Source organism: Ambystoma mexicanum, chromosome 2p (genome assembly GCF_040938575.1).
Source record: "Ambystoma mexicanum isolate Mex_15411 chromosome 2p, UKY_AmexF1_1, whole genome shotgun sequence".
NCBI lineage: Eukaryota > Metazoa > Chordata > Amphibia > Caudata > Ambystomatidae > Ambystoma > Ambystoma mexicanum.
Window position 1 is genome coordinate 951766975 of NC_090923.1, and position 25770 is coordinate 951792744.

General features: G+C 47.7%; 1 protein-coding gene across 3 annotated transcripts in view; it reads left to right on the forward strand.

Annotated features, from left to right (window-relative positions):
* Positions 1-25770, forward strand: part of SCYL1 (SCY1 like pseudokinase 1) — an 846426-nt gene that overhangs the window by 792578 nt on the left and 28078 nt on the right. For 2 of the 3 annotated variants that reach the window (XM_069644735.1, XM_069644734.1), the window contains one exon: positions 518-599. The exons of the other annotated variant lie outside the window; for it this stretch is intronic. In XM_069644735.1, coding sequence (XP_069500836.1) covers positions 518-599 — 82 coding nt within the window. The remainder of the gene's footprint in view (positions 1-517; positions 600-25770) is intronic. 3 annotated transcript variants of the gene reach the window in all.

The following is a 25770-nucleotide window of genomic DNA, read 5'->3' on the forward strand; positions in this document are numbered from 1 at the left end:
CAGCACTCGCTCTGTAAGCACCTTCCTGCCAAGGGACCACTTCAACATTCCATGGTTGCTCTGTACAATGGCTGGGAAGCAATGAGGGGTCTGAAATAAAACAAGCAGGCATGGAGTGTCAATGGGGCGAGCGTATTCTAACTCTGAATAATTCTCAGCCCTTTAAGTAAAGCAACTAGTCCTTTGTATGCCTTGTTTTAGCAACTCATTGTTACCTATGTTGAAGATGCATGAGCAGGCAGGTTTTGGTGCATGCAAGATCGAATGTTCTTTATGCAAATGCCAGAAGGCTATACCAGTCCTCACCAATTGTCTTCCTGCTCATTGGTTCTGAGAAAGAACCAGCTAAAGTGTTGTATCAGAGATCCTATTATGAAATCTTTACTTTTCTTGTGAGGTCCCTAAGCCTTGGATAGTGTACTGTGCTCGAAGTCTGATATGTTTTGATGTAGCACGATGAGCCTGATTAAATGCATTGTGGTCTGTTGCTGAAGAGGTTTCTGATTCTCATACATAGAAGTGTGAAGACTCTTGGAGTGCTGATGCTGCCGGAGACTGGGGGACAGAAGAAAATTGGGAGTCATTGGATTCTGATCAGGGTGAGTACAGAATTAATTCCTAAACTTTTCAGGACATGCATGGAATCAGTATGTTTTTTTGGTAACTTAATTTTGACAATCATTTATTTTTTGACAATTTTACTATATTCTCAACATGGTGCAGTTGAATTTTATGTCGCAGAAAGGGTTTGAGTTCAAGTGATGAGTTTTTGTTCTAGCAAAATACTGTTGCAAACTTCCATTCATCACAAAACCACCAAACAGTTGTAGCCTTCTACACATTTTTGGCAAAGGCAGAAGATTTAGTTTGTTTTCAAGAGAGCAGCACTAGATGCAGCACATTGATAATATTCAGAGGCTATGTGAGAAACCTGAGGCTATTCTCACTTGTACTCCCTTTGGATCCTCTATGTAGATGACCAGGGAAAGGCCATCTCTTTTGGATCTTGCCCCGTGGTGTGGACAAGCGAGGGAGGATCACTTGGATAGATTGTCCTCAGGGATTGGAAGTGGGATGCCCATAGGTGAGGCACGGTAGTCTGTATCTTCCTTCCCTAACCAGAGAAGGTTATGGGATATTGGTAGAGTCCCATGATCTCTGAGAGGGATAGGAACCAGTCTTATATTAGTCAGGTTAAACAAAGGAAGAGGAAGGGTAAAAATTAGACCTGGTTTCCCCCATAGCCTCAGGATAGCCAACCTGATCCATCCCCCCACCCCCACCGTTTTGGGTCATTATAAATGTGTTCCACTTTTCTCCCTCTTTAAAATGCATGCGAGTACTGAGACGAGGAAGAGACAACTAGGAGCCTTGAAGATTACCTCCTATTCAAATATTGGGATGAAGAAGAGGCCCGAAGGTCAGGTATGTCTCCTTAATAGGTTTAATTGTGGTCCGGCAAGGCAAGCACTTAACTTACACCATCAGCCTATTAGTAAAGCTCAGGTGCATAAAAAGGGAAACTCTAAACTAACATTAGAATGGAGACAGAAGCTGAAGCAAGAGGACCAGAGTGGAAGCTGTGCAGGAAGAGAAGCTGAGAAGCTGAGAAGCCAATACGCCATCCAAAGTCCTGGGAATCCCATCAGAAGGTGTATGCGGATCAGAGGTTTCCCAGCTGGGCAAGCGAGCAGCAGGCGCTGCAGAAAGGCAAACTGAGCATGTTGCATATGCCGAATCCCGAGTTGAATGAAATAAATGCTAGTAACGTAATATTTGGAACAAAGCAAAATACGTTAATTATATTGAATACCAAACTAAATTACACTAATGAAAGTAACTTCACGCTTTGAATGAAAAGAACATTGTTACTTATATCAAACAAACAACATTATTGATATTGAATCACAGAATTGAATGAAACAAGTGAAAGTAACATAGCTTACTAAATTAAATGAACCAAATTGCTTCATTTAAATATCACATTGAATGAAAGTAGTCCAAGAAACTTAAGTTGAGCATCAGATTGAATGAATGGAGAAAAAGCCACCTTTATCAGAAACAGACATATTGAATTACATAAAAGCAAACCTGATAACCAGATGAACTATTTCTTCTAATACAATGATATAAGCTGGATACCATTGCAGTGAACTGAAATTTAATAAGGAAACGAAACGAAAGGCTTTAAGAAACCAAGGTGACAAAGTTGTGAGGCTGCACTTTAAGAAACTGTTTGGTGAACCACAACTTGAATTCTAAAAGAAGCTTGACCTGTAATGGGTGGACTGTGTGGTCTAAAACTGCACCAAGACCAGAGAGCCACTAATTACGAAACAAATGATGATGGCAAAGCGAATGCCAAGTTCCTGGTTGCATGACCTGTAATGGGTGGACTGTGTGGTCTGAAACTGCGCCTTGACCACAGAACTTCTCAATGTTAACATGGAAGCTTGCTGTGGTGAAATTAAGAAAGCCAATGGGGATGAAAATCAGACTTGGGGAAGGGACCCTGAGTTATACAAGTTCATCTAAAAGACAAGGATACTTTCTTTTCATATGAACATTGAGCTTGGGGGGTGTGGGGGGGAAGGGGACCTTAAGTTTTGGTTTCCTGGAACGAGTTACCCTAGAAATGTGTTGAACTGGGGAAGGGCACCTTAACCTTTATAAACTGTATTTCATCTGATGCCAACAGGAAGAGAAATTGAGCTTTGTGGTGAACTTATTGACATTTTGGAGAGAAAGCTGATGAATAAGCCAGAGCTTGAAGTAGCTTAGAACTTTATTTGGAACACTATTTTGAGTTATAGATAATGTCCCTACACATTATTTGGTGTTAGTTGTGAGGGCAAGTATAGGATTTGGACACAGATTTGTATATGAAACTTACTGACATTGACGTCCCTTAGTTTCTTTAGGTAGGGAAATCCCACCTTAGTATAGGGCAAGCTAGGCCTTACTACATCCTGACATTTTCTTTAATAAAAGATTGTTCAACTTTGAATCTATTGTCTGTGTCTCCTTCCATGATGCCAACCCCACAGCTATTAGTTAGTTATGGCTAGCAACCGCTCTGGCCTTATATTGAGGGGGGCAGGAAATGTGTTGGACTTAGATGTGCACCTAGAGGACTTTCTCACACGGACAACCTAATCGAACACTGGTGTCAATAACAAAGCTCCATCCGAGCCTCAGGGTACGTATAAACACTCCACTTCGGTGGATATCTGCCACAGGCATTGCTACCCATACGCATGCATTAGAATGCAGCGATGACTGACGACGAATTTGATCTAGCTGGACATAAAGTTTTTGCCCCCTTAGACCAGATTAAGCCTCAGCACCTCTGCCATTAGAATACGACGACGACCCATGTCAAAACTTTGGTCCAGCTGGACACAAAGAGTTGTCTCTTGCCATCTCACACTCTCCTGACCTCTTCAGCACTCGTCCACATGCCTGATCTCTTGGATTGCTTACTGGAGCCCAGCCAGCCCACCTAATTCCTTATTTTGGCAAAAATAAATGCATGCATTCTAAGCCTTTTCTGAGAATTTCCCATAATCTGGACTTTGGTTCACAAGGGTGTTTCCACCACAAGCGCATTGAGACCATAGTAATGGGAAAAGACACTATACAAATGACCAACAATACACAATACAAGAAGTGTAACAGTGGTACTTTGTAAAATGGGCATGAAAGCTTGCCGGATGGAGCAGGGCATCTCTGGGAGGTGCTATATAATGATGTTGCAGCATCTATTAGTGAACTGATAGTTCATTCAGTGTATTTGAGAAGGATATCTACAAGATTTCTATCCCAGCGGAACAACACAACACTGTAATCCTCAGAATCCGAAATAATGTATTTCGAGGGGATTGGGTCCTCCGACGTATTCCATATCTATGACATGTAATCACCACAGCTGTGCTGCTTCGGAAACTTTTTCGGCGTCTGCGTCCTGCGTCGATGACGTCGATGCGCCGCCGTCGAGGACCTCCTCCGACGTCCGACGTCATCCGATGTGATAAGTAGGACGCACGACGCCAGTAGCCTCAGTTCCGTTTTTTCCGTGAACGTGTTGCTTCGTGTTTCTCGGTTCTAGCCTCGACTCATTGGAGTTCTGTTCTTTCCGGTTCTTCGAACCTGTTCGTTTGTGATAAATATTCCTTCGACGATGTCTTCCACTTCGTCTTCAACCCCGCGTCCGGGCTTCAAGAAGTGCGGGGAGTGTGGGTCCAAGATGTCGGTGACTGACTCGCACGATGCCTGCCTCTGGTGCCTCGGGGAGGCCCACGACACGGATGACTGTGTCGACTGCCTGTCGCTCACGTCCAAGGCCTTACGCGAACGTAAGAAGAAATTGTCGGTAGGTCGGGTGTCCAAGCCCCGGAAGTCGAAGTCGGCGGGGCTTTCGACGGATGATTCGAGGGGTGACTCTCCGCGTCATCGTCGGAAGTCTCGTCGGTCTTCTTCTAGGAGTCGGTCTCGCCACTCCTCAGCCTCTTCGAGGCATTCTCGGAAGCGCCGACACCGGTCGCCTTCCAGGTCCTCTTCGGAGGACTCTGCCCGGCACGTCGGTTACCCCACCAGCCGTGCGACGCCGGAGGAATGGGCTTCCTTCGGGAAGAAGATGTTGGCGATTCTTGAGTCGCAGGGTACTCAACCGTCCGCGCCCCCGAGTGGGGTCGGTCGTGAGAGGTCGAGAGCCACCGCTCGCAAGAGTGGTCGGCGTGAGTCACGGGAGAGGTCCCGTTCGGACAAGGGGGCTCGTTCTCGCCGTACCCGTTCCAGGTCCCGGTCCTCGACGCGATCGAGACCGTGTGCACCTGTGATGTCTTCGAGGAAGACATCGACGTCTGAGGCGTCGAGGGCGTCGACAGGCTTTCTCGAGGCTCCGGCTCCGAGGAAGTCGTCGAAGCCGTCGACGGTCAGGTCGTCGAGGGACACGCTCGGAGCTCCGGCTTCGAGGGCTGTGTCGACGCCGCCGATACTGGAGGCGCTGCATCTGACGTCGACGCCGATTTCCTCGACGTCGACGCCGATCCTCTCGGCGCCGTTGCCGGTTTTCTCGACGTCGGCGCCGATTCGCTCGACGCCATCGACGCCTTTCGTGTCGGAGGTGCCCCGTGTCTCGGGTGTTCCCCCTAGGAAGGCTCTGGTTAAGAGCAGGCACTCTCGGGTGCCTTTCCACCACTTGGATTATATTTCAGAGGCGGATGAGGATTCGGATGGCCTGGTTCCTAGTCAGGTGCCGGATGACATTGTCTCGGGCCATAGTCAATTTGACGATTTGAGGCAGTCGCTGCATGATGCCAGTGGACTGGACACCTCTCCGGAGGTGGAATTTAGTCGGCCTGAGCCTGGCTCCCATGCCGATTCCTCATACCGGCGCCTTATGGCTAGGGTGTCTGAGTATCTGGGATGGTCTGCTCCCCCAGGGGAGTTTGTGCAGGATGATCTGACGGACATCCTTGATGTTGGTCCCCCAACTGACCCGGTACTGCCGTTCCATATGGCTTTACAGCGTAGGGTGGCGGCGGCTTGGACTGCTCCGGAGAGTCTCCCGGCAGTGGGCAGATCCTTGTCGCGAAAATACCGTCCAGCCAGTGGCGACCCCTGCTACTTGACCAGGCACCCCACTCCGGAAAGTTTGGTGGTGCAGGCGGCCACGGCCCCGGCAAAGCAGGCGTCGTACCCTACCATCCCTCCTGATAGGGACGACAAACGTTTTGATGGCTGGGCGAAGAAGGTGTTTTCTTCTGGTGGTATGGCGCTTCAGGCGGCCAACTCCGTTTGTGCCTTGTCGCGTTTCACGCACACTCTGTGGAACTGTGTTGCGTTAGCGGCTGAACATATTCCCGAAGGGGTCGAACGGGATGGTTTCCTTGCTATGGTCCAGGATGGTAAGGATGCCATGTGTGAGTCCGTTCAGTCGGGTTTGGACTTAGCTGAATGCGTCAGTAGGTCCATGGCGGCGAGCACCGTGATACGCAGGTTTGCGTGGTTGCGGAAGTCGGGGTTTGCTCCTGATGTGCAGTCCCGGCTCCTCAACATGCCCTTTGATGGTGAACATCTTTTTGGCAGCAAGGCTGACGAGAGCCTTGAGAGGTTGCAGACCTCAAAAGCTGCAGCGAAGTCGTTGGGCGCTGCAGTTCGCCAACCTCCGCTTTTTCGTCCTAGGGGACAGCAGTGGAGGGGTGGCTCCTTTCGCTATTACTCATCCTTTGGTAGAGCGAGAGGAGCTGGCAGTCAAAGGGGCCAACGCAGGGGTACCAGAGGTGGACGACAAGGTACCCGTGGTGCCAAGGCCGCTCGGGCAGTTGCCTCTTTGCCCTCAGGTAACGCCGCAGCCGCTCCTACTCAGTCATGAGGCCATGTACCATGGTTCGCCGGTTGGGGGAAGGCTGGCGCAGCATCTTGTAGAGTGGCGTGCCATTACTTCAGATGTGTGGGTTCTGGAGATCATAACCCACGGCTACTGTCTTCCCTTTCGGCACAGGCCTCGCGACAATCCACCGGGGAACCTCTCTTTGAAGTGTCCGGATCCGCTCCTTGCGCAGGAAATTCAAGCCCTGCTGGAGAAAGGCGCCATAGAACTGGTGCCTGTAGCGGAGAGGAACAAGGGATGGTATTCCCCTTATTTTTTGATTTCGAAGAAAGACGGGGGTTTGAGACCCATCATGGACTTGCGCGGTTTGAACAAACTCCTCAGGAAGGACAAGTTCAAGATGGTTACTCTCTCTCAAGTCCTCCAGGCCCTTCAGCTTCAGGACTGGTTGGTGTCACTCGACCTCAAGGATGCTTACTTCCATGTGCCGATCCATCCCAAGCACAAGAAGTACCTGAGGTTCGCGGTTGGCGACTCGCACTTTCAGTTTCGGGTCCTGCCGTTCGGTTTGACCTCCGCCCCGAGGGTTTTCACCAAGCTCATGGTGGTGGTGGCAGCGCATCTCAGGCAAGGGGGGATTCACGTCTACCCCTACCTGGACGATTGGTTGATCAGGGGGAGCTCTCCCGAGCAAGTCCTGGATCATCTGTCCGTCGCCTGCCACTCCCTTCACAGGCTGGGCTTCTCCCTCAATTTAAAGAAGTCCCATTTGACGCCAACACAGAGGCTCCAGTACATCGGAGCAGTGCTCGACACTTCCCTGGGGCAGTGTTTTCCTCCCCAGGTGAGGGCTCTTCACATTCTGCAGATGGTGCACAAGTTTCAGCATGCCCAGACGCTCCCGGCGTTCGAGTTCTTGAGGTTGCTCGGCCTCATGGCATCCTGCATTCTTCTGGTGCCAGAGGCTCGCCTGCGGTTGAGATCTTTGCAGTGGGCACTCAAGACGCAATGGTCGCAGTCCTCCGGCAGGATGTCGGACCCGGTTCAGGTGCCGCCCTCGGTCGCCCGGGACCTTCTGTGGTGGGCTGTCGAAGGCAACTTGATGAAGGGGGCTCCGTTTTGGCTACCCTGGCCGGAGGTGACGATCGTGACGGATGCATCCCTCACGGGATGGGGAGCTCATGCCAACGGGCTGACAGTCAGCGGTCGTTGGTCTCCGTCGGAGTCCAGACTCCATATCAATCTGTTGGAGCTGAGGGCCGTCAGGCTAGCCCTGAAGGCTTTTCTGCCGACTGTGCGAGGAAAGGCTGTCCTGATCATGACGGACAACACTGTGGCCATGCACTACCTCAACAAAAAGGGGGGGGCAGGGTCACTTCCTCTGTGCAGGGAGGCGATGCAGCTCGAGTTCTGGGCCATCCGGCAGGAAGTTTCGATCTCGGCAGTTCATCTGGCCGGAGACGAAAACGTGACGGCGGACGCTCTGAGCAGGCAGAGCGCGATCTCTCACGAGTGGGAGTTGGCTCAGGAGATTCTCCTGGAGATCTTCGCCCTTTGGGGGACCTCTCAAGTGGATCTCTTCGCCTCCAGTGTCAACCGGAAGTGCGAGAGGTTTTGCTCGCGGGAATTTCCTCCGAAAGGAGCCTTAGGCGACGCGTTTGTGGTGGAGTGGTCATTCCCGCTGCTGTACGCGTTTCCTCCAGTCCCCGTCATCCCGCAAGTGCTGCGGAGGTTGCGGAAGTTCGGTTCCCGGATGATCCTCATTGCTCCGGCGTGGGCTCGGAGGACGTGGTACCCGGACCTTCTCGACTTTTCCATCTGCCCTCCACGTCGTCTTCCCTACCGAGACGATCTGCTCTCACGGGAGGGGGGTCAGGTTCTCCATCCAGAGGTCGGATCCCTCAACCTTCACGCTTGGCTTCTGAAAGGTTGAGGTATAAGGATTGGGACCTCCCTGAAGACGTGATGGAGGTGTTGCTTTCGGCCCGAAGGCCCGCAACTAAGTCTCTGTACCGTTGCCGTTGGCGTAAGTTCTGCGACTGGTGCAGAGTTCAGAATGTGGATCCTTTTGCATGTGACATCCCCATGGTTCTGTCCTTTTTGCTTTCTTTGGCCCACAGGGGCTTGCAAGTGGGTACCATTAAAGGTTACCTGGCGGCGCTGTCCATCTTTAAGCGCTCATCTGAAGAATGTTCTTACTTTAAAATCCCTTTAATTTCACAGTTTCTGAAAGGGCTCACTAATGTGTTCCCTCCGTCGCCTTTCCTGGTGCCCGGTTGGGATTTAAACCTTGTTCTTAGGTTTCTTATGGGTGCTCCGTTTGAGCCTTTACATTCTTGCCCTTTGAGGCTGTTGACTTTGAAAACTGCGTTTCTAGTTGCGGTTACTTCCGCTCGCAGAGTGAGTGAGTTACAGGCACTTTCTGTTAAGCCACCCTTCACTGTATTTCACAAGGACAGGGTTGTCCTTCGAGTTCGTCCTTCTTTTCTTCCAAAGGTAGTGACGGAATTTCATTTGGCCCAGAAGATTGTTCTTCCGGCTTTCTATCCTCCTCCGCATCCTGGTAAGGAAGAGGTGAGGCTCCATAGGCTTGATCCTAGGAGAGCTTTGAGCTTTTATGTTTCTCGCATGTCCCGGGTCAGAGTGGACGATCAACTCTTTATTGGTTACGCTGGTAAGCGCTTGGGGCAAGCTGTGACGAAACAGACTTTGTCACGCTGGATTATTTTGGCCATCTCGGAGTGTTACCGCTTGGCGGGTAAGGACCCACCGGCTGGCTTGCGGGCCCATTCTACCAGGGGCGTGGCTGCATCTACTGCCCTGCAGAGGGGTGTTCCTATTCGCAACATCTGTGATGCTGCCACCTGGGCTTCAGTACATACATTTGTACGGCATTATTCCCTCGATTCCATCAGAGGGCAGGATCTGGCCTTTGGCAAGGCGGTCCTTTGCTCTGCTATTTGATTGGCTATTCTAAATTTTGTTTCTAAATTCTTTCCCTCCTCCTTGATTTGGTACTGCTTTGGGAGTCTGTCATAGATATGGAATACGTCGGAGGACCCAATCCCCTCGAAGAACAAGTTACTTTCTTACCTGGTAACGTTCTTTCGATGGGATGGTCCGACGACGTATTCCATATCGCTCCCACCCTGCCTTCCCCGCTGCAGAATTTCTGTTGCGATTGCAGCTTACGTTCCGCAAGGCTTTGTGTCGGACTGGCAGTTGACTAATGTCACACGTTCTGGGGGAAAAAACTACAACTGAGGCTACTGGCGTCGTGCGTCCTACTTATCACATCGGATGACGTCGGACGTCGGAGGAGGTCCTCGACGGCGGCGCATCGACGTCATCGACGCAGGACGCAGACGCCGAAAAAGTTTCCGAAGCAGCACAGCTGTGGTGATTACATGTCATAGATATGGAATACGTCGTCGGACCATCCCATCGAAAGAACATTACCAGGTAAGAAAGTAACTTGTTCTTCTACATGCTTGCCAATGCATGTTTCAGCACTTCATCAGAGCAGTGTACTGTGAATACAATTGTGGGAATATACTAGTGAAAGTTCACAATGCGTATTAGAATGTGGTCTTAAAAGAATTGCATAATCCACCAAAAGCATACTTTTATTAACACTAATAAATCATCATTTATTTTTTCAATTACACATTTTTTTAAATCTACACATAATTTTTGAAAATGAATGAAAAAACAAAGACCATTCTGCTAACATGAACTTGATTACAAAACAGGGAGAGTTGATACATTTTAGAGTTATTTTGATCAACATAATTCAAATACAAGTTCATTGAAATCTTCCTTGTAGTCTTCAAAAACCAAACGGTCCAATCAGAGACTCGGGTCAGGATACTACAAGTACTTCCAAAAATACTTTCATAAGAGGCAAAATGTCACTATCGCTTGCCTGGCAACATTCAGCAAAGCATGTTACTTTCAAAAGGGACAGTGACAGAAACCGATTGCGAGTAAAGAGGAGGAGAAATATATAGTTGCCCACAAGATCAATAGTAAGGCAGTTGTTCTTTTTGCTAATCTTTCCCATACTTCTTTTGAGGCCCCGAGCCCTTCTCCCGAATTTACAGGATTTTCTATTGACTTTAATGTTTAGTGAGGTATTTCAACCTCACTCTCCTACTGCATTTCGTTTTGTTGTGGGACATTGGGTCACTTTTATATGGATTACAAGTACTGGAAGACCCCTCCTGGTACTAATCTGTTTATCTTGTGGTCGCACCCTTGCCTTCAGTGACGTTCTGCCAGTGGCCCTCAAAGGCTCCTTTCCTGTGGCGTTTTCAGTACACTGTTTTGTCCATGGTCCTTCAAGTGTAGGGGGTGTGATCCTTTTTTATGGTGTGTATTTGCAACACAATGTGAGATGTCGCACTTTTATTACTTAAGAAGTGACCAAAAGATGGGTGACCCCTACAGTGGGGACCCAGGGAACAACAAGAAATCGAGGAAAGCAGAAAAGCAGTCACACGGAAAATAACTATTATGACATTTAGTCAATGAATAGTTCGACTTCAATGGTGCAAACCAAGGAGGGGATAGACTAGGTCAAGGATGGTCTAAAACATACATATTTTATTAATCACATATCGCCATGATAAAACAGACGCAATAACACATAATGAGTAATAAAAATAAGTGTAAATTCATGGATAAAGGATTATTCAAAAATGAAGTACATATCTGCGAAGATTTTAATAACTGTATTTGCGACTCAGATGTAATAAATGGAATATTGTAAATATATATTTTTTCACATCCAACTAAACCCCACTGCAGTTGAGGTTAGGAACAGTGTAGTATGAAAATACTACTATTAAAACTAAGGACTAGATCTTGTATATCGTGCAAGTCCCTGAATACGTGCAATGTTGAATCAGCATAGGAAGTGTCAAAATTCCAGATAAGTACAATAAAGATTGCCCACGCTGATAGCTCAGGAAGTCTTCATTCTATTAAAGACAAGGAGGCGAGCATTATGCTATTTCTTTCTTTATTTACTGCCATGTCAGCACTTTAAAACTTTCAACTTTAATACTGAACATTTCTGTTTTTAGGAACAAAGTTTAGAAAACAAAATGCAGAAGTTTAAAGATCCTTTAGTCCATAGTCTTATTCGATTAATCTGCATCCGGGAACTACAAGCCCCATGAGAGTTAGGTCTGAGGTAGTCCTGACCTTTCCCCTCTGCCCCTATCCGAGGGCAGCTCTCTCCATAAGAACCCCTCTGACCAGGTCCTTTCCTCTTTCTTTATGTCTGTCCACTCGAACAACTTCATTTTGCAAACCAAACCGTCCATTATCATTGAACAGAGAATTGTTCCTTGAAACTGAGAACTTTTGCGGCCCAACATGACCAACTTGAACTGATTTCCTTCCACTGTTGAGTAGTGTCTCATCCGGCCGTCTTTTGCTCTTCTCCTGTAAATAATGGAGAGCAAATCATGAGGGTGGGAATGAGCAAAGGAGTTACATCATAACAAATATAACAATGCAGACAATAATCTTGCCATTCTGGGTGCGATATAATGCTCGCCTCCTTGTCTTTAATAGATTGAAGACTTCCTGAGCTATCTGCGTGGGCAATCTTTATTCTGACAAGACAGGAGGCTCGCATTATGCTTGTTCAACGCTTGCTACCACCATATTCGCAATCTCAGAAGCAGGCTTAAAATAGAATGTCTTAAAGGTTGATTCGGAAGACCAATCTGCTGATTTCATAATGTCCTGAAGAGACACCCCTGTTGCAAAAGCTTTGGAAGCCATAGCTCCCCTAGCAGAGTGCGCCCCAAAAAGTGACAAATCAATTCCTGCCCATTGCATGATTTCTCTCACCCATCTAGCAATGGTCGCTGACGCTACAGCATGATGAGGCTTCCTGCGCGCTATAAGCAGCTGTGACACCCCTCGCGGTCTAAGATGCGCTGTTGCTTTTTCATAATCTTTAATACACTGCGCAACGCAAAGCTTCTTATTACTTGTGAAGTATGGGTAGTCTATTACTCTCGAATCTGTCTTTGTTCTCTTGGAAATGGTAAATGATACCCCGTCTGGATAGAATATTTTCCTATCGACTTCAAGCGCTTTGACATCAGAAACTCTCCTACAAGAAGTAAGTCAGAGCAGCATAGATAGTTTTCCTGATAGCTGAGATCGGGATAAATTTTCATTATCTGGCCATCTGAGAAAAAGACGAAATACGTCTCTCACATCCCATAACACTTTGTACTTGGGCTCCGGTGGCTTCCTGAGCTTCATCTCTTTTAGCAGTCTCACGACCGCTGGGTGTTCTCCCACCGTGTTACCTTCCACTTTTTCGTGACCTGCTGAGATAGCGGACCTATAGACTCCCACTGTTCTGAAGGCGCCGCCTTCTTGAAATTTAAAAGCTAAGAAGTTGAGAACCTCTACTACAGGGGCTGAAACGGGATTCACACCGTGGTCCGAACACCAGGTAGCCCACCCGTTCCAAGCCGCACCATAGCTCCGAAGGGTGGAAGGCACCCAGGAGTCTCTGATGCACTCTGCAGCGAGCTGTGAAATTCCCAGCAATTCCCATCTTTTCCTGAAACTCTGCAGGCTATCAATTGCAGCGAGCCGGCTGCTATGAGCGGGTGAGCTTGCCCTGATGGGTCGAAAAGAAGGTCTGGCAGAATGGGAACTATCCTCGGAAAATCCATAGAAAGTTCCATCGCTGCTGGAAACCAAGGCTGAGCCTTCCATAAGGGTAGGACTATCACAAGCTCTGTGTGATCCCTGCGAATTTTCGCTAGCGCTCTCGTTATCATAATGAATGGTGGGAAGGCATAATGCACTGCTCCTGTCCATGACTGTGGGAAGGCGTCCGTGCCCGCTGCATCCGGGTCTATCCTCCAGCTGAAGTATTCTGGCGTCTTGAGTGTTCAGTCTGGACGCAAACAGATCTATGTGCAGGGGCCCCCAGAGTTCCTGCAATTGTTGGAAGACTAGGGGGTGAAGCTTCCAATCGCTGGAGTTCACAAGATAACGTGAATTCCAGTCTGCCACTTCGTTCAGAGTTCCTGGAAAATACTCCGCTGATACGGATATTCTGTGCTGGAGACAGTAATGCCAGAAGCTCTTCGCTAATTCTGCCAGCATTTTGGATCTTGTCCTGCCCAATTTGTATATATACCTTACTGCGTAGATATTGTCCATCTTGAGCAGGACGCAGCACTTTACTCTCTCTTTTGTAAAAGCGCGAACTGCGAAAGAGCCGCTAGTAGCTCGAGGCAATTTATGTGGAGCTGTAACTCTTCTTCTGACCATTTGCCTCCTGTATGCATGTGTTCGCACCTGGCTCCCCAACCTGATCTGCTCGCATCTGATTCTATTACCAGATCTGGGGCGTCGCCGAAAATGGCGCGACCATTCTAAGCCTCCATATTCTGCAACCACCAATGGAGCTCTGTGAGGGCTTTGTGGTCCAGAGTTACTAGTTGGTGGTAGCGAAGGACTCCTTGCAGATGTCTTATTTTGAGCCGCTGCAGAGCTCGATAATGAAGCGGTCCCGGAAAAATCGCTTGAATAGAGGCTGCTAGCAGACCTACTACTCTGGCTAGATTGCGAAGCGAGATAACCCTTTTCGCTATCACAGCTCTGAGCTCCTTCTTGATCGCTCTCACTTTGTACCCTGGGAGCTCGAGAGATGCCTTCACCGAATCTATTGTGAAACCCAGGAATTCTATTCTCTGAACCGGAGCCAGCTGAGATTTCTCCATGTTCACTAAAAAACCGAGCGAAGTCAGAAGTGAGAATACCCACTGGACGCTCTTTGTCAATGATAATTTGTCTGGGCCAAATACGAGGATGTCGTCTAGATAGATAATAATACAAATTCCTTTTTCTCTGATGGCAGCTGCCACTGGTTTCATGAGCTTGGTGAAAGCCCACGGAGCGGAGGAGAGGCCGAACGGGAGGCAGGAGAAACGCCATACTTCTCCATTCCATAGGAAGTGTAGATACTTCCGAAACGCTGCTGCTATCGGAATCGTAAGGTATGCGTCTTTGAGATCTAGGCGGGCCAGCCAGTCTCCGGTATGCAGCAGATCTCGAAGCAGATGAATCCCTTCCATCTTGAAGTGGTTGTATACCACCCATTCGTTTAGATCTTTCAAATTTATCACAGGCCTTATTTTGTCCCCTCTGTGAACTAGGAACATGGTGCTGAGGAAACCGGGACCCTGTTGGTACTCGCGCTCTATCGCGCCTTTAATTTCTAACTTCGTGAGCTTGCAGTGCAGGAGCGCTGCTTCCTCTTGCATCATGTGTATGGGGCGAGGTTCTGCTGTCTGCACGGGTGTTCCTATAAACTCTAAACGCAGCCCCACTACTGCTTGCAATACCCAAGCATCGTTTGATAAGGCTTGCCATTCGTTCAGGTAGTGGAGAGTTCTCCCTCCCACACGCAAGCTTGTGGTACTCACCCGCTGATTGCCCCGGTTGCCGGCACGATCCTCTTCCTCTTCGCCCTCTTGGAAATCTTGTTCTCGCAGGGAAGAAGGTATCCTGCTGTCTAGACTCCCAGTAATTTGATCGTTGACCTTGAGGTTTTCGCTGGAAGGTATAGCGACCGAACGAGTGACCACTATGTCGTTTGGTCCCGGCAAAAACTCGCCCGGGGAAGATCTTCCTGATGGACTCTGCGCTCTCTCTAGAGCAGTATATGTGCCCACGAATTGAGACATTTCTTTAGTGAACGCTTCGCCGAACAACTTTCCCTTGGCGCCTTCACCTGCCTCGTAGCTAGCGAGATCACTCAATTTGTTAACTATTTTTAACAGGACTCCTCTTCTTTCTGAAGAGATGGCACAGTTGGCGTTGCCTAGGAGGCATACCGCTCGTTGCGCCCAGTTACCTAGGACTGTCACGTCTACTGGGATACCGGTATCTTTTGATTTCTCCGCCAGATCCATGATCTTGGCTAGGGGCCCTGAGATGTCTAGGAGCTTGTCCTGACACCCCCTCCAGGCACGGTCTACTCCTTTCCTTATATCACGAGCTGCTTTGGTCACAAAGGTGACCATCTTGGGGTCTAGGTCTGGAGTACTTGCTATCTTATTCGGCAGCTCTGGTCTGGGGCACTCCGACCTCATGCGTGACCTTACTTCCCTTTCTAGGGGTTTTCTAATGTGCTGGACCATGTATGCTGCCACCCTGGGTGACGGCTCCCAATCCGATGACTTGGGATGCCGAATGGCCTCTGGGTCGAACATGTCTGTTGGATCGTCGATGCTGTGGGGGTCTTCTACATCTTTATCGATGTCTTCCTCCTCCTCACCCCCTTCATCGTCGGGCGAATAGCCCTCGTCTTCGTCCCCTAGATTGTACACCCCTGGGGTAGGGGGTCTGTCCTGACTTTCTTTTTTCTTTGCCAGGAAGGCTTCTTTAAGCCTGGCGACAGGGTTGCCTTCCAATTGGGGAACAGTGTTAACCCTTTCATCAATACCTGAGGGGGTCAAAGAGTGCTTGCTCTTCCGGGCTACTTTACACCCCTTCTTTTTCAACCCCTTTCTGGGGGTGTCCTGCCGACGTTCCTTCCTCCGGGCTGCTAGCCTGTCTTTTCCTGGCTGTAAGCTGTTTCTGCTGCTTAGCCATAATCATTTCTAGAGTCTCCAGCCTTTTCGTAATAGGTTGCACCCCCTGTGAGACAGCTTGAATCAAGGAATCTCCAAGTACCTTTTTAAAACTTAATGATAAGTCAGAATCTTGTTGGGAAGGGTCTTCTACCCACTCTTCTTGGCTCCATTCTGGGGAAGTGGAAGGAGTATTAGTGGGGGTGCCAAATGTAGCTGGAAATGCTTCTGCACACTTCTTAGCACGTGCTGTATATTGCTAGCAGCGTGTGTGAAAGCAGCTTTTTTTTTTTTTTAAATCTGACTGGGGCTCTATCAAACCAAGTTCCTTCGTTCTCTGTTCGTGCGCAATGCGCGCGGAAGCTGGATTCCCAGGGGACGCTGGGAACTGTGGAAGGTTCCAGCTCCCCTGGGTCATAACGGCCGCCGTGTTCGCCGGGGCCGAAATACGGAAAGAGAGAGAGCGGGGCACGGTAGTCTAACGCGGGCTAAATATGCACGCGACTCCGGCCCCAGCTAGCTCACAACACTCTTCTTACCCGCAGTGTGCGGGAAACTCGCTGCGCTCGCTCTGCCCTAATGATACGCGCCACGGTAAGAACACGCGTGCGTTCTGAGGCGACTACGAAATCATTGTAAATGCGTTTTGTTTTCCTGCGCGACCCGTTGAAAATGGGCAATAAACATTACTAAGTGTATTACAACAAATATCCAAGCATTTAATATCCATATACAGGTAATATAGAGTTCATCTAGCTCTTCTACAGATGAAACAATAAATCATGTCACTTATCTGTTGGCAGCAGAAAGAAAGAGGAAAGGACCTGGTCAGAGGTTTTCTTATGGAGAGAGCTGCCCTCAGATAGGGGCAGAGGGGAAAGGTCAGGACTACCTCAGACCTAAGTCTTATGGGGCTTGTAGTTCCCGGATGCAGATTAATCGAATAAGACTATGGACTAAAGGATCTTTAAATTTCTGCATTTTGTTTTCTAAACTTTGTTTCTAAAAACAGAAATGTTCAGTATTAAAGTTGAAAGTTTTAAAGTGCTGACATGGCAGTAAATGAAGAAGGAAATGGCATAATGCGAGCCTCCTGTCTTGTCATAGAATCATAAAATATTCTATTGTACAAATAGATGTTATAAAAAAGTTTAAAGTGCAACAAGTCATGAAGTGCCAAGTTCAGTAAAACAAACCATTTCAAACCTAATAGTCTAGTTATTTGCTTTTCCTGAACAGGCTGGGGGCAGTTAATACCTTCTTTGTGGACGTAATATTGTGTGCTGCCTTTTTAGCTGCAATAATGTAGTGGACCACAAATCCATAAAAGCAACTTCTTGTGTTTTCTGTCTTATTCAAGATGGCTTGTCTTTTTTGTTGGCCATTCGTCTGCCTTTATAGATGGGGAAAGGTCTCTTTTCTTCATGCATCTTAGCAAGATTTCCCCTGAAAAGCCCAGAAAGCTTGCCCAGTATCTATCAGCTGCCAAAAAATGGGCAGGGGAGCTGTCTGCATCTAATCCCCATTCCTTCCAAGGCATGGCTGTTGCTGGGCAGATTCTGGGAGGCTGGATTTCCAATAGTGAACAGACACCTCAGAGTCTGAATGTTGCAGATTAGTCCTTATTGGTGGGCTGGACCAACCCTGAGCCTGATTTCTGGATATAAGGACTACCGGTACTGGCAGAGATCAAAAGAAGACTATGACCAAAGACTGCTGTTGGAACCAGCATTGGCTCAGCCAACACCACCACATTTCAGACCTTGACCTTCTGCTCGACGGGGAAGTCCTTTGGAAGCCGCCTCCCTCGTTTTGACTGTGAAACTTGCTCGAACTGCATCTCCGTTCTGGGCCGTGGGAGCTTTCATCTCTTACATTTGCTACCTTTGCTCCACTGCAAGGACTCTTATATAGCCTCAATGCTAGAATTGTCCTATGCATCCTCAGTGCTTTGTTGCGATGCTGGATCCCTGTGTACTGACCTTCAGCAGAAGAGAAGCCTCTCAGGATCCAAAGTCCTTCTACTGAGCACCTGCTGACACTGTCCGGGCTCAATGTAATACTTGAATCTGTTCATTTGTCTGTGAGGGTCTCAGCAATCTGTTATGGAATTATTCCAGGGTGCTTTCGACCGCACCCATAAAATCCAGAAGAGCCTTCAGACAATTGCAGGTGAACACCCTCTAACTCGCAACCCGAAGACCTTGCTACGACTACCACGCAAAGCCCTGCTTGCCTTGGCGCTATCTGGGACTGACCCAGGTTGGTGGTGGCCGGGCCAGTACGTCTAGTTTCAATCCTCTTGGACCGTATGGGTGGTACTAAGTTTTGTTCTGAACTATCTGCTGCTTTGTCTTGTCCGACATAACTGGGTGGCCTTTTCTAATAAATAGGGATTGAGTGGTACAAAGTTCATTCAACAACCGTGTTTTTTTCAATGGGTTTTTTACTGCTATTTTCTTGAAATTACAAATCGTAAAATGTAGGGGGTTTTGGGTAAGGGTATGTAAGGGGTGGGAATTTCGGGAATAGTGTTAAATAGGGGAGTGTGGTTGGGGGGGGGAGCCCCAACAATAAAATTACATACTGTTTTTCAAAAAAACATGTGGGCAAAAAACCCTTCAAAAACACTGTTGATGAATGAACATAGAACCGGATTGAGTTTCTTAAAGCTAGCTGCATGGTATTTTGAGCTGCAGCTGCCTTATAAAAGTAAGGACTATGTATCTTGATGTTTTCCTTACTTTAGAGGTTACAATAAATATGTTAGTGTCTGTGTGAAAATCTACAGTGGTGAGCAACCCACAGTGGGTTGCCAAACTGCTGCATTTTTGTACTCAGCTGCCTGGTGCCTTTTATTTATCATATCTGTAGAGTATAAAATGTACAGAAGGAGCCAAGTACCCCCACCTTAACCACCTCACCCATATTGCCTATATGTTGGGAGCCTGGATGTGAAAACCGCGCGGTACCAGTGAAAATACCGGTACGTAGGCGAATCCTGGAGGCAAGGTTTCCACTGAGAAAACCGTACCTGCATAAAAGGAAATATGATGGAAGTTTAAATGAAATTCCGGAAGAAGCAGAGCAAATGAATGGTCAAGATGAATGGTGACGTCACACAGAGCTGAGCTGACGTACATGGAAGGGTTGCAGAGACTGGAGAATTCATACATTCTATTAAGCAAGGATAAGTGACATGTTGGGATCAAGGTGTAGAAACTTATGCCACAGAATTGGTAGAGATATCAAGTCAGTTTACACATGTACAGATGCAAAAGAAACACAAGCAGACGAAGTAATCCTGAGGCTAGCTTTATAGTGAATAGATTGCAGCATGCGCCAACATATATATACATCACTGCATAAAGAGTAAAGGATGGATGGTTCCACTGCGTGTTATAGCAGTGCTGGACTTTAGAAAGAAGGCCTAATTTCTAGTGTGTCCAAGTAAGAAAACAAAAGAATTACCAAGTGAATCTCGGAAAGGCAGGGGTTGAATGAGCCATGTAGCCAAGCCAAGAAGCTATGGTCTCATCAGGCTAAAGTTAACTATCATTGGATACAAACCATGGTAAAGAATAGCTCCTGTTCAGAAGACATGGACAAAACAAGGAAGACGTCAGAGGTCTATTAAAAAATAGTATTTTAAATGCAGTGAAAGCTCAAAATCATGGTCTTCGGTCACATGGAAGGATGAAGTTGGACGAGAAAGATGCTCACACCTATGCATGAGGGCAGAGCGTGCCTTCACTCCGCTGATTCTCTACAGAACAAACTGAAGGCCGAGCTTCAAAGCCTAATTGACTACACTGACTACTGAGGTGATGATAGATTGATATGCTAATTGGTGGGAAGCTGGGGTTAAGACGAGCTCACCAGCACCTGGGAGGCCAGCCTGCATGCTGCTAACATAGGTGGAAAAGTACTGACGAAGGTTAGAGTGCCAACCAATTGTAGGTATAGGAGGCCGGGGATTAAGGCTCCTATAGTTTGTGTAGCCAATGGGACGTCGTCTATTTAGTGACGTTCATAGTGGCCATTTTGAGGGGAGGGCATAGTTGCCTCACCTGATGTTAAGACACCAATTACCTTCACTCCCTGTCCTATACTAGTATGGATCATATACTTAGATTTTTGCTAAAGAGCCTATCACAGTTGCCACTAGGTTTTTGTAGTTTGCCACGTGGCATGACGTTGGTAGTGACGTAGGTCAACGTCAATGATGACGAGTTTTGGATATAAAAGCTCTGTTTTTTATGAAAGTAGTTGAGTAAGAGGATGGAGCGAATACATTGATGTTTGTTTTGCCAACTGAGTCGTTTTGATTATTGATGTATGCATACAATCTGCATCCCCATCCATCTCCAGGGTAATTGCTACCCATCCTAAAGGGCTGAGGCTATTCAGTTCAAGGCTGTACTACTTATCAGTACCCCCTCCCGCCTCAGTTCAGTCTGTCTGATTGTCCTTGCTATTTTTGCAAGAGTGGTCTGAGAAACCTGACCGTGTTCTCCCACCTATTCCCCCAGGATCCTCTATTCAGGTGGTCAGGCAAGGGCCATTGCTTTTGGATCCCGACCCTGGGGGTGGACAAGCGAGGGAGAATCACCTGAGTGGAGGGTCACTGGGATTGGGTGGAGAACACCCAAGGGTGAGGCAGGTATTCCCCCTTTTGCCATTTCACCTCAAAACCCTCTCCCTCAGCTTTCAACCCATTCCATCTCCCCATTTCCAACTAATACTTGGGCGAGGAAGAGGCAACCAGGAGCAGTGACGATTTCCCATAGGAACAACATGGTGAGTGTAAGGGAAAACGGGCTATAGAAAGAACTCACTGTCCCACTGATAGTCAGGCATTTACTAATTATCACTCACACTTGACTCGACTTTACTATGTTTACAACTATAAAAGGTGGAGTTCTGCCAGAAGCAGAGAGCGAGCTGGGGATGCTGTCCGGACCAGAGAAGCCAAGGAGCAGCAGCTGGTGACGTTCGGTGAAGTACTCGCTCCCTTGGGACCCGTGCCAGGCCCAAGGGTGTCTGAGGGGCAGGTGGTGAGACCCTGACCTCAACCCCGCGTATCCAGAGGGAGACCGCCTGTCAACGCAACGCTGCCCAGTGAGTTTCGTGAGAATAAGAGAGAGAAACTCAGGAGCGTGCATTTGACTGAAGCAGAGCGGGAGAAAGGCACAGTTTGTAAAGTTACATGGAAGGAAAAGAGAGAGAAAGCAAGAAGTACAGAAAGTCTAAGAAAGAACGGAAAGAGAGAAAACAAGGAAAAGGCGCTAGTGGCGCTGAAGGAAAGTAAAGCAGAGAACATTCATATGAAATGTGCAAGAGGCACGAGACACAAACGGACAGGTGCAAGTGTGCACGATAAAGAACGGAAAGTGTGCGAAAGGCATGATACAAGGACAAGAAACCAACGGAAGGTGCAAGTGTGCATAGTGAAGAAAGGGGGGCAAGTGTGCACGGTAAAATCAAGTAAACAAAGGAGAACAAGAAGGGGTGCAGGAAGCACCTAAAGGTGAAAGGTTAAGAAGGAAGAACAAGGAATAAGGAGAGGGGTTAAAGGTCTGAGAGGTCGCGCGTGGGAGGAGCAAAGATCCCAGCGGTCTCGAAAGTCTCTGATGCTACCCCATGCAAGAACTTTGCTTGTTTGTAAGAACTGTACAGAGAAGGGTACATCCTGACTAGGAGAACTTTGTTTAAAGACAAAAGGGGCCTGAGCTTGGGGAAGGGAACCCTGAGAAGCCTAAGAAGGATTGTGTGAGAAACAAAGGTACATGTTGACTAGAAGAACTTGGTCTGTTTGTTAAAAGATGGAAGGGGCCTAAGCTTGGGGTAGGGAACCCTGAGAGGCATAACAAGAGTTGTGCAAGAGACATTGTTGAACTGTGTAAGGAGAGGCCTACACTTGGGCAAGGGAACCCTGAGAGGCCTGACCAGAACTGTGTATTCTTTTTATTTGGAACTGGAAAAGTCTGAGCTTGGGAAAGGAAACCCCAAGGGTCCCAAGGATATTGTGAAATTTGTTGATTTGCTGCAAGAGCCCTTCGCGAAAGGTTCTGAGGGCTCCCCTTTTTTAATTGGATTTTCTTGCACTGGCAGAACTACACCCGTTGGTAAGACTATCTGAAACCAGCTGTGGTTTAAATTTCCTTTTCTTTGAATCACTATTTTTCCATTTTAAAGTCTTCCTAACACATTTTTGTAAAGAGTGAGGGCAAGCATAGATTTAGACACAGACAGATTATTATTTTGGACTTTCATACATGACGGCCCTTAAAAACATCAGTTAGGGGAACAATCCCTTTAGAGTTAGGGCCAGTTAGGCATTAGACCAACCCAGGCGCCTTACTATAAGATGGTTTTAAACTAACATCTTTGAGTCTGTGTCTATCTTGATACCATGCCTGTCTCACAGTGGTTAAGCTTAACTCTGGTTGAAACAACACTCTTGCGCCAATTTGGCTCCTCCAAGTCCTACCCCAGGTATAAACTTTGAAAAACCTTAAGCACAATCAGGATTTTCAAAGTAATGGAGAACTGAGCCAGGTGTAGACTCACAGAGCGAGGAAGCCCCACAGGATATAATAGAGCCCCAGCTATTCATATTGCCAATCCACTACAGAAACTTCAGAAATCCACCTAAACTTAGTAGAGATTTCAGAGAAAAAGTTACATAGAATATCCGGTTTACCGAGCCAACTCCAAAAGATAAGCCAGTGACCTAAAGAGGTAGGTGGCTCCAGTAGGCAGATTTGTACCAAACGGCTTTGAGTGCTGGATGAGCCTTACCTGAGATGTGGGAGAGTATTATTTTTGTAGGACCCAGAAATATGAAGGGTAGCTAACAAAAGCCACTGCTTACAGTGGTGGTGCGAAAAGATAGGAAGTACGCAGAAGGTGACCGTGATGTCTGGTGGCCCCGAAAGCAATGAAGACAGACAGTGTCTTGAACCTGCATGGAGTCACTGCTATGATCCCTGTAGATAAAGCATGCAGTGATTTCCATTAGTCACTGGGGGTTGTTCTTAGAGCTAGAAGAACTGGTGAATTCCAGAAGAAGAAGAACAGCACGCTCCCTCCCTGGTGTTGAGTAGTAAGCCCATCTTTTTCTTGATGATGTAGCCCATTGTACTTATTGCTGGCTTTTCTGGGTTTTGGGTTTTCTCCTGGCTAGGCTTAATCCAAAACCTGACTGGGGGTGTGGCTCGGATTCTTTTTTTTGTGTGCTTGTCTAAAGAGTTTTTTTGAGCCACGTTACTCCATAGTGTACCAGAGAAAGTACCCCCTCTCTGTTGGTCATATGGCTACTGTTTGTGGTGTTTATTTGCCTGTGTAGAATGGTTTCATCTGCTGGAATCCATTTTACCTGGCACAGTCTTTTTGACACATTCCTCCATCATCAAAGGGGATATTGTCTACGTGGCCATCACTGGCACTGGATGTCTGTTTCCGAAGACTAGAGGCTAAAACCAGTACTGACCAGCAGTGTGGATTCATTTCTTTGTGTGAGGGACCCTTCCAAAATGAATGGGTGTGCTTGGAGGGGTGGTCTGCCATTAGCTGACCAACCCTCTGTTTGAGCAATTCTTGGTTTGCGATTGGGGGATCCGTTTACTCACTGCCTCACAAGAGGGTGAAAACCAGCTCTCATTTACCCACTGACCTTTTCTAATGCTCGAATCATGTACCTGTGTTCCTTGAAGGACTGAAGATCTGCACCAGCATCCTTCGATGCTCCAAGAAATTTGACGGCAGAATTGTGCCTCTCCAAAATGTCCAGATGGATTTCAGAGATGCTCCTTTCACCAGTTCTGGTGTGCACAGCTCCTGCTCGAAAGCCTGGATTCTCTGACATCCCTGACCCTGTCCCTGCATCACCAGAGCTGGAAGAGGGTTCCCCTTCACTGCCAGAACTCCGAAGGCTCTCTGAGCCGAACCAGTCAGAGCTTTAATCCTAGGATATCAGGGAAGCGTCCTAGTTCCATCTCTCTGGCTGGGGTTCTCCAGTGGTCTGTAGTGCCTTTTTTCTGCAACCGGACTGCTGAACTAGCCTTCCAGTCCTCCTCTTGTGGCTAGCTCCTCTCCAGTGTGACTTTTAACTTCGCTCCAGTATCGGTCCTTCTTTGGGGCCTCTCAAAACCGACACCATCCTCTAAAACCAAATTCCACTCCTCTGGGTCCGATTTTGTCCTGGGAATCGCCCAATCGTGAATAATCACTCTTCCCAAGGGTAATGGTGTTCCTCCAGATCTATTGTGTCATCACTGGAAGCAAAAGTGGCTTCCAAAACAATGACCACAGGAACCACCTACTGCAGAATTGCTTTTTCTGTCCAAGGGTATTGCTCTTCTGACTCATTGCTATTGTTGGCCAGCGTCTTCTACGTTTAATTCTTCATCCTGAGGACCCCAGTTCATCATCAAGGGTCCTCTGCAGGGATCCCTCCAATAGAACACCCGAAACTGCTCCTTATTGACACTTTAATAGGTTACTTTTCTCCACTAAAGACTGCCCCTATTCCTAAACTGTCTCCCTTGGTGTTAAGATGGATTTCCCAAATCAGCCCTGGGAGGAGGATTTGGGGAGGCCCCCTAGTATGGTGAGCAGGGAAGACACTGATGGTTTAGCCCAACCCAATCAAGGTAAGGTATCAGAGCAGTATGGCTTAGTCTTTGGAAGAGTGTCGGAGTGATCTGCGGCAACAATGAGTACGCACAGAGCAACACCAATAATTCTATTTAGACAGGTAGTATAAAATATACACTAGTTTATTAGGCCTTTAAAATATAAACTAAGCAAGTAAAACCCTTAGTCCAATATTGTCACACCAACATTAATAAAACAAATTTCGGAGGCTTGTGGAATCTGCTTAGATCACATGCTGTGCATAGGCCGACATCTAGTGGAAGCTGCAGAGTATTACAGTTTGTTTTTTGAAACTTGAAAATGGGCGTTGACACAGGGCGTGCCAGTAATACTATCCCTAGTGTGACGTCCACTGTACCCATGATCCCTCACGCGTGTATGATATATGATATGATAGGTTATTTATAACGCGCTTAATACCCAGAGGTTTCTAAGCGCGGACCCGGGGATCGAACCCATGTTGCTCTGTGTCATCTTGCTTCCAAGGCAAGCACGTTGCCATTGAGCCATCCTCCCGAGACTTTAGTCTCGTGTAGGACCCTCAGATTGTTTTTTTCTGCCATACTTGTCGGAAGCATTGCGTGGAGTTCCCTGGCTTTCAGCCATTTTGCAAAAAATCGATATTAATTTCCCCGTTCTTTCACTCCCACGTCGAGACATCGAAGATCGACACCGGTCTGAAGAACAAACAAACGTCGAGAGCTGCACAACGGACTTTGGGCCTCGGAAGGCCTCTGGCCTCGGCCCGGGCCTCGGAAGGCCTCTGGCCTCGGCCCTGCGAGTAGGAAGACTGGGGGGTGGTAACATACTGTACACTCTTATTATTTCCTACACACACAAGACCGCTGCCACTAGGTGCATATGGAGAGTACTCCATTTAAATTTTGCCCTAAGTGCAACCGCAAGTACCCTTGGATTGACAAACCCGCCACCTGTAACCTCTGCCTGCCGAGGGATCATCCCGAGGCTAATTGCAGAGCGTGTAGCCTGTTTAAGGCGAAAACACTAAAGGACCGCTCCACTAAACGTTGGGCCCACCACGCCAGGCAACTCCAGGCCATGGAAGCGGTGGGTGCCTTCAGTGATGGCAGCAACGCCGTACTTTCGGACGGCGAGGGCAGAGATGGTGTCGAAAGACGCCCAAGGGCTAGT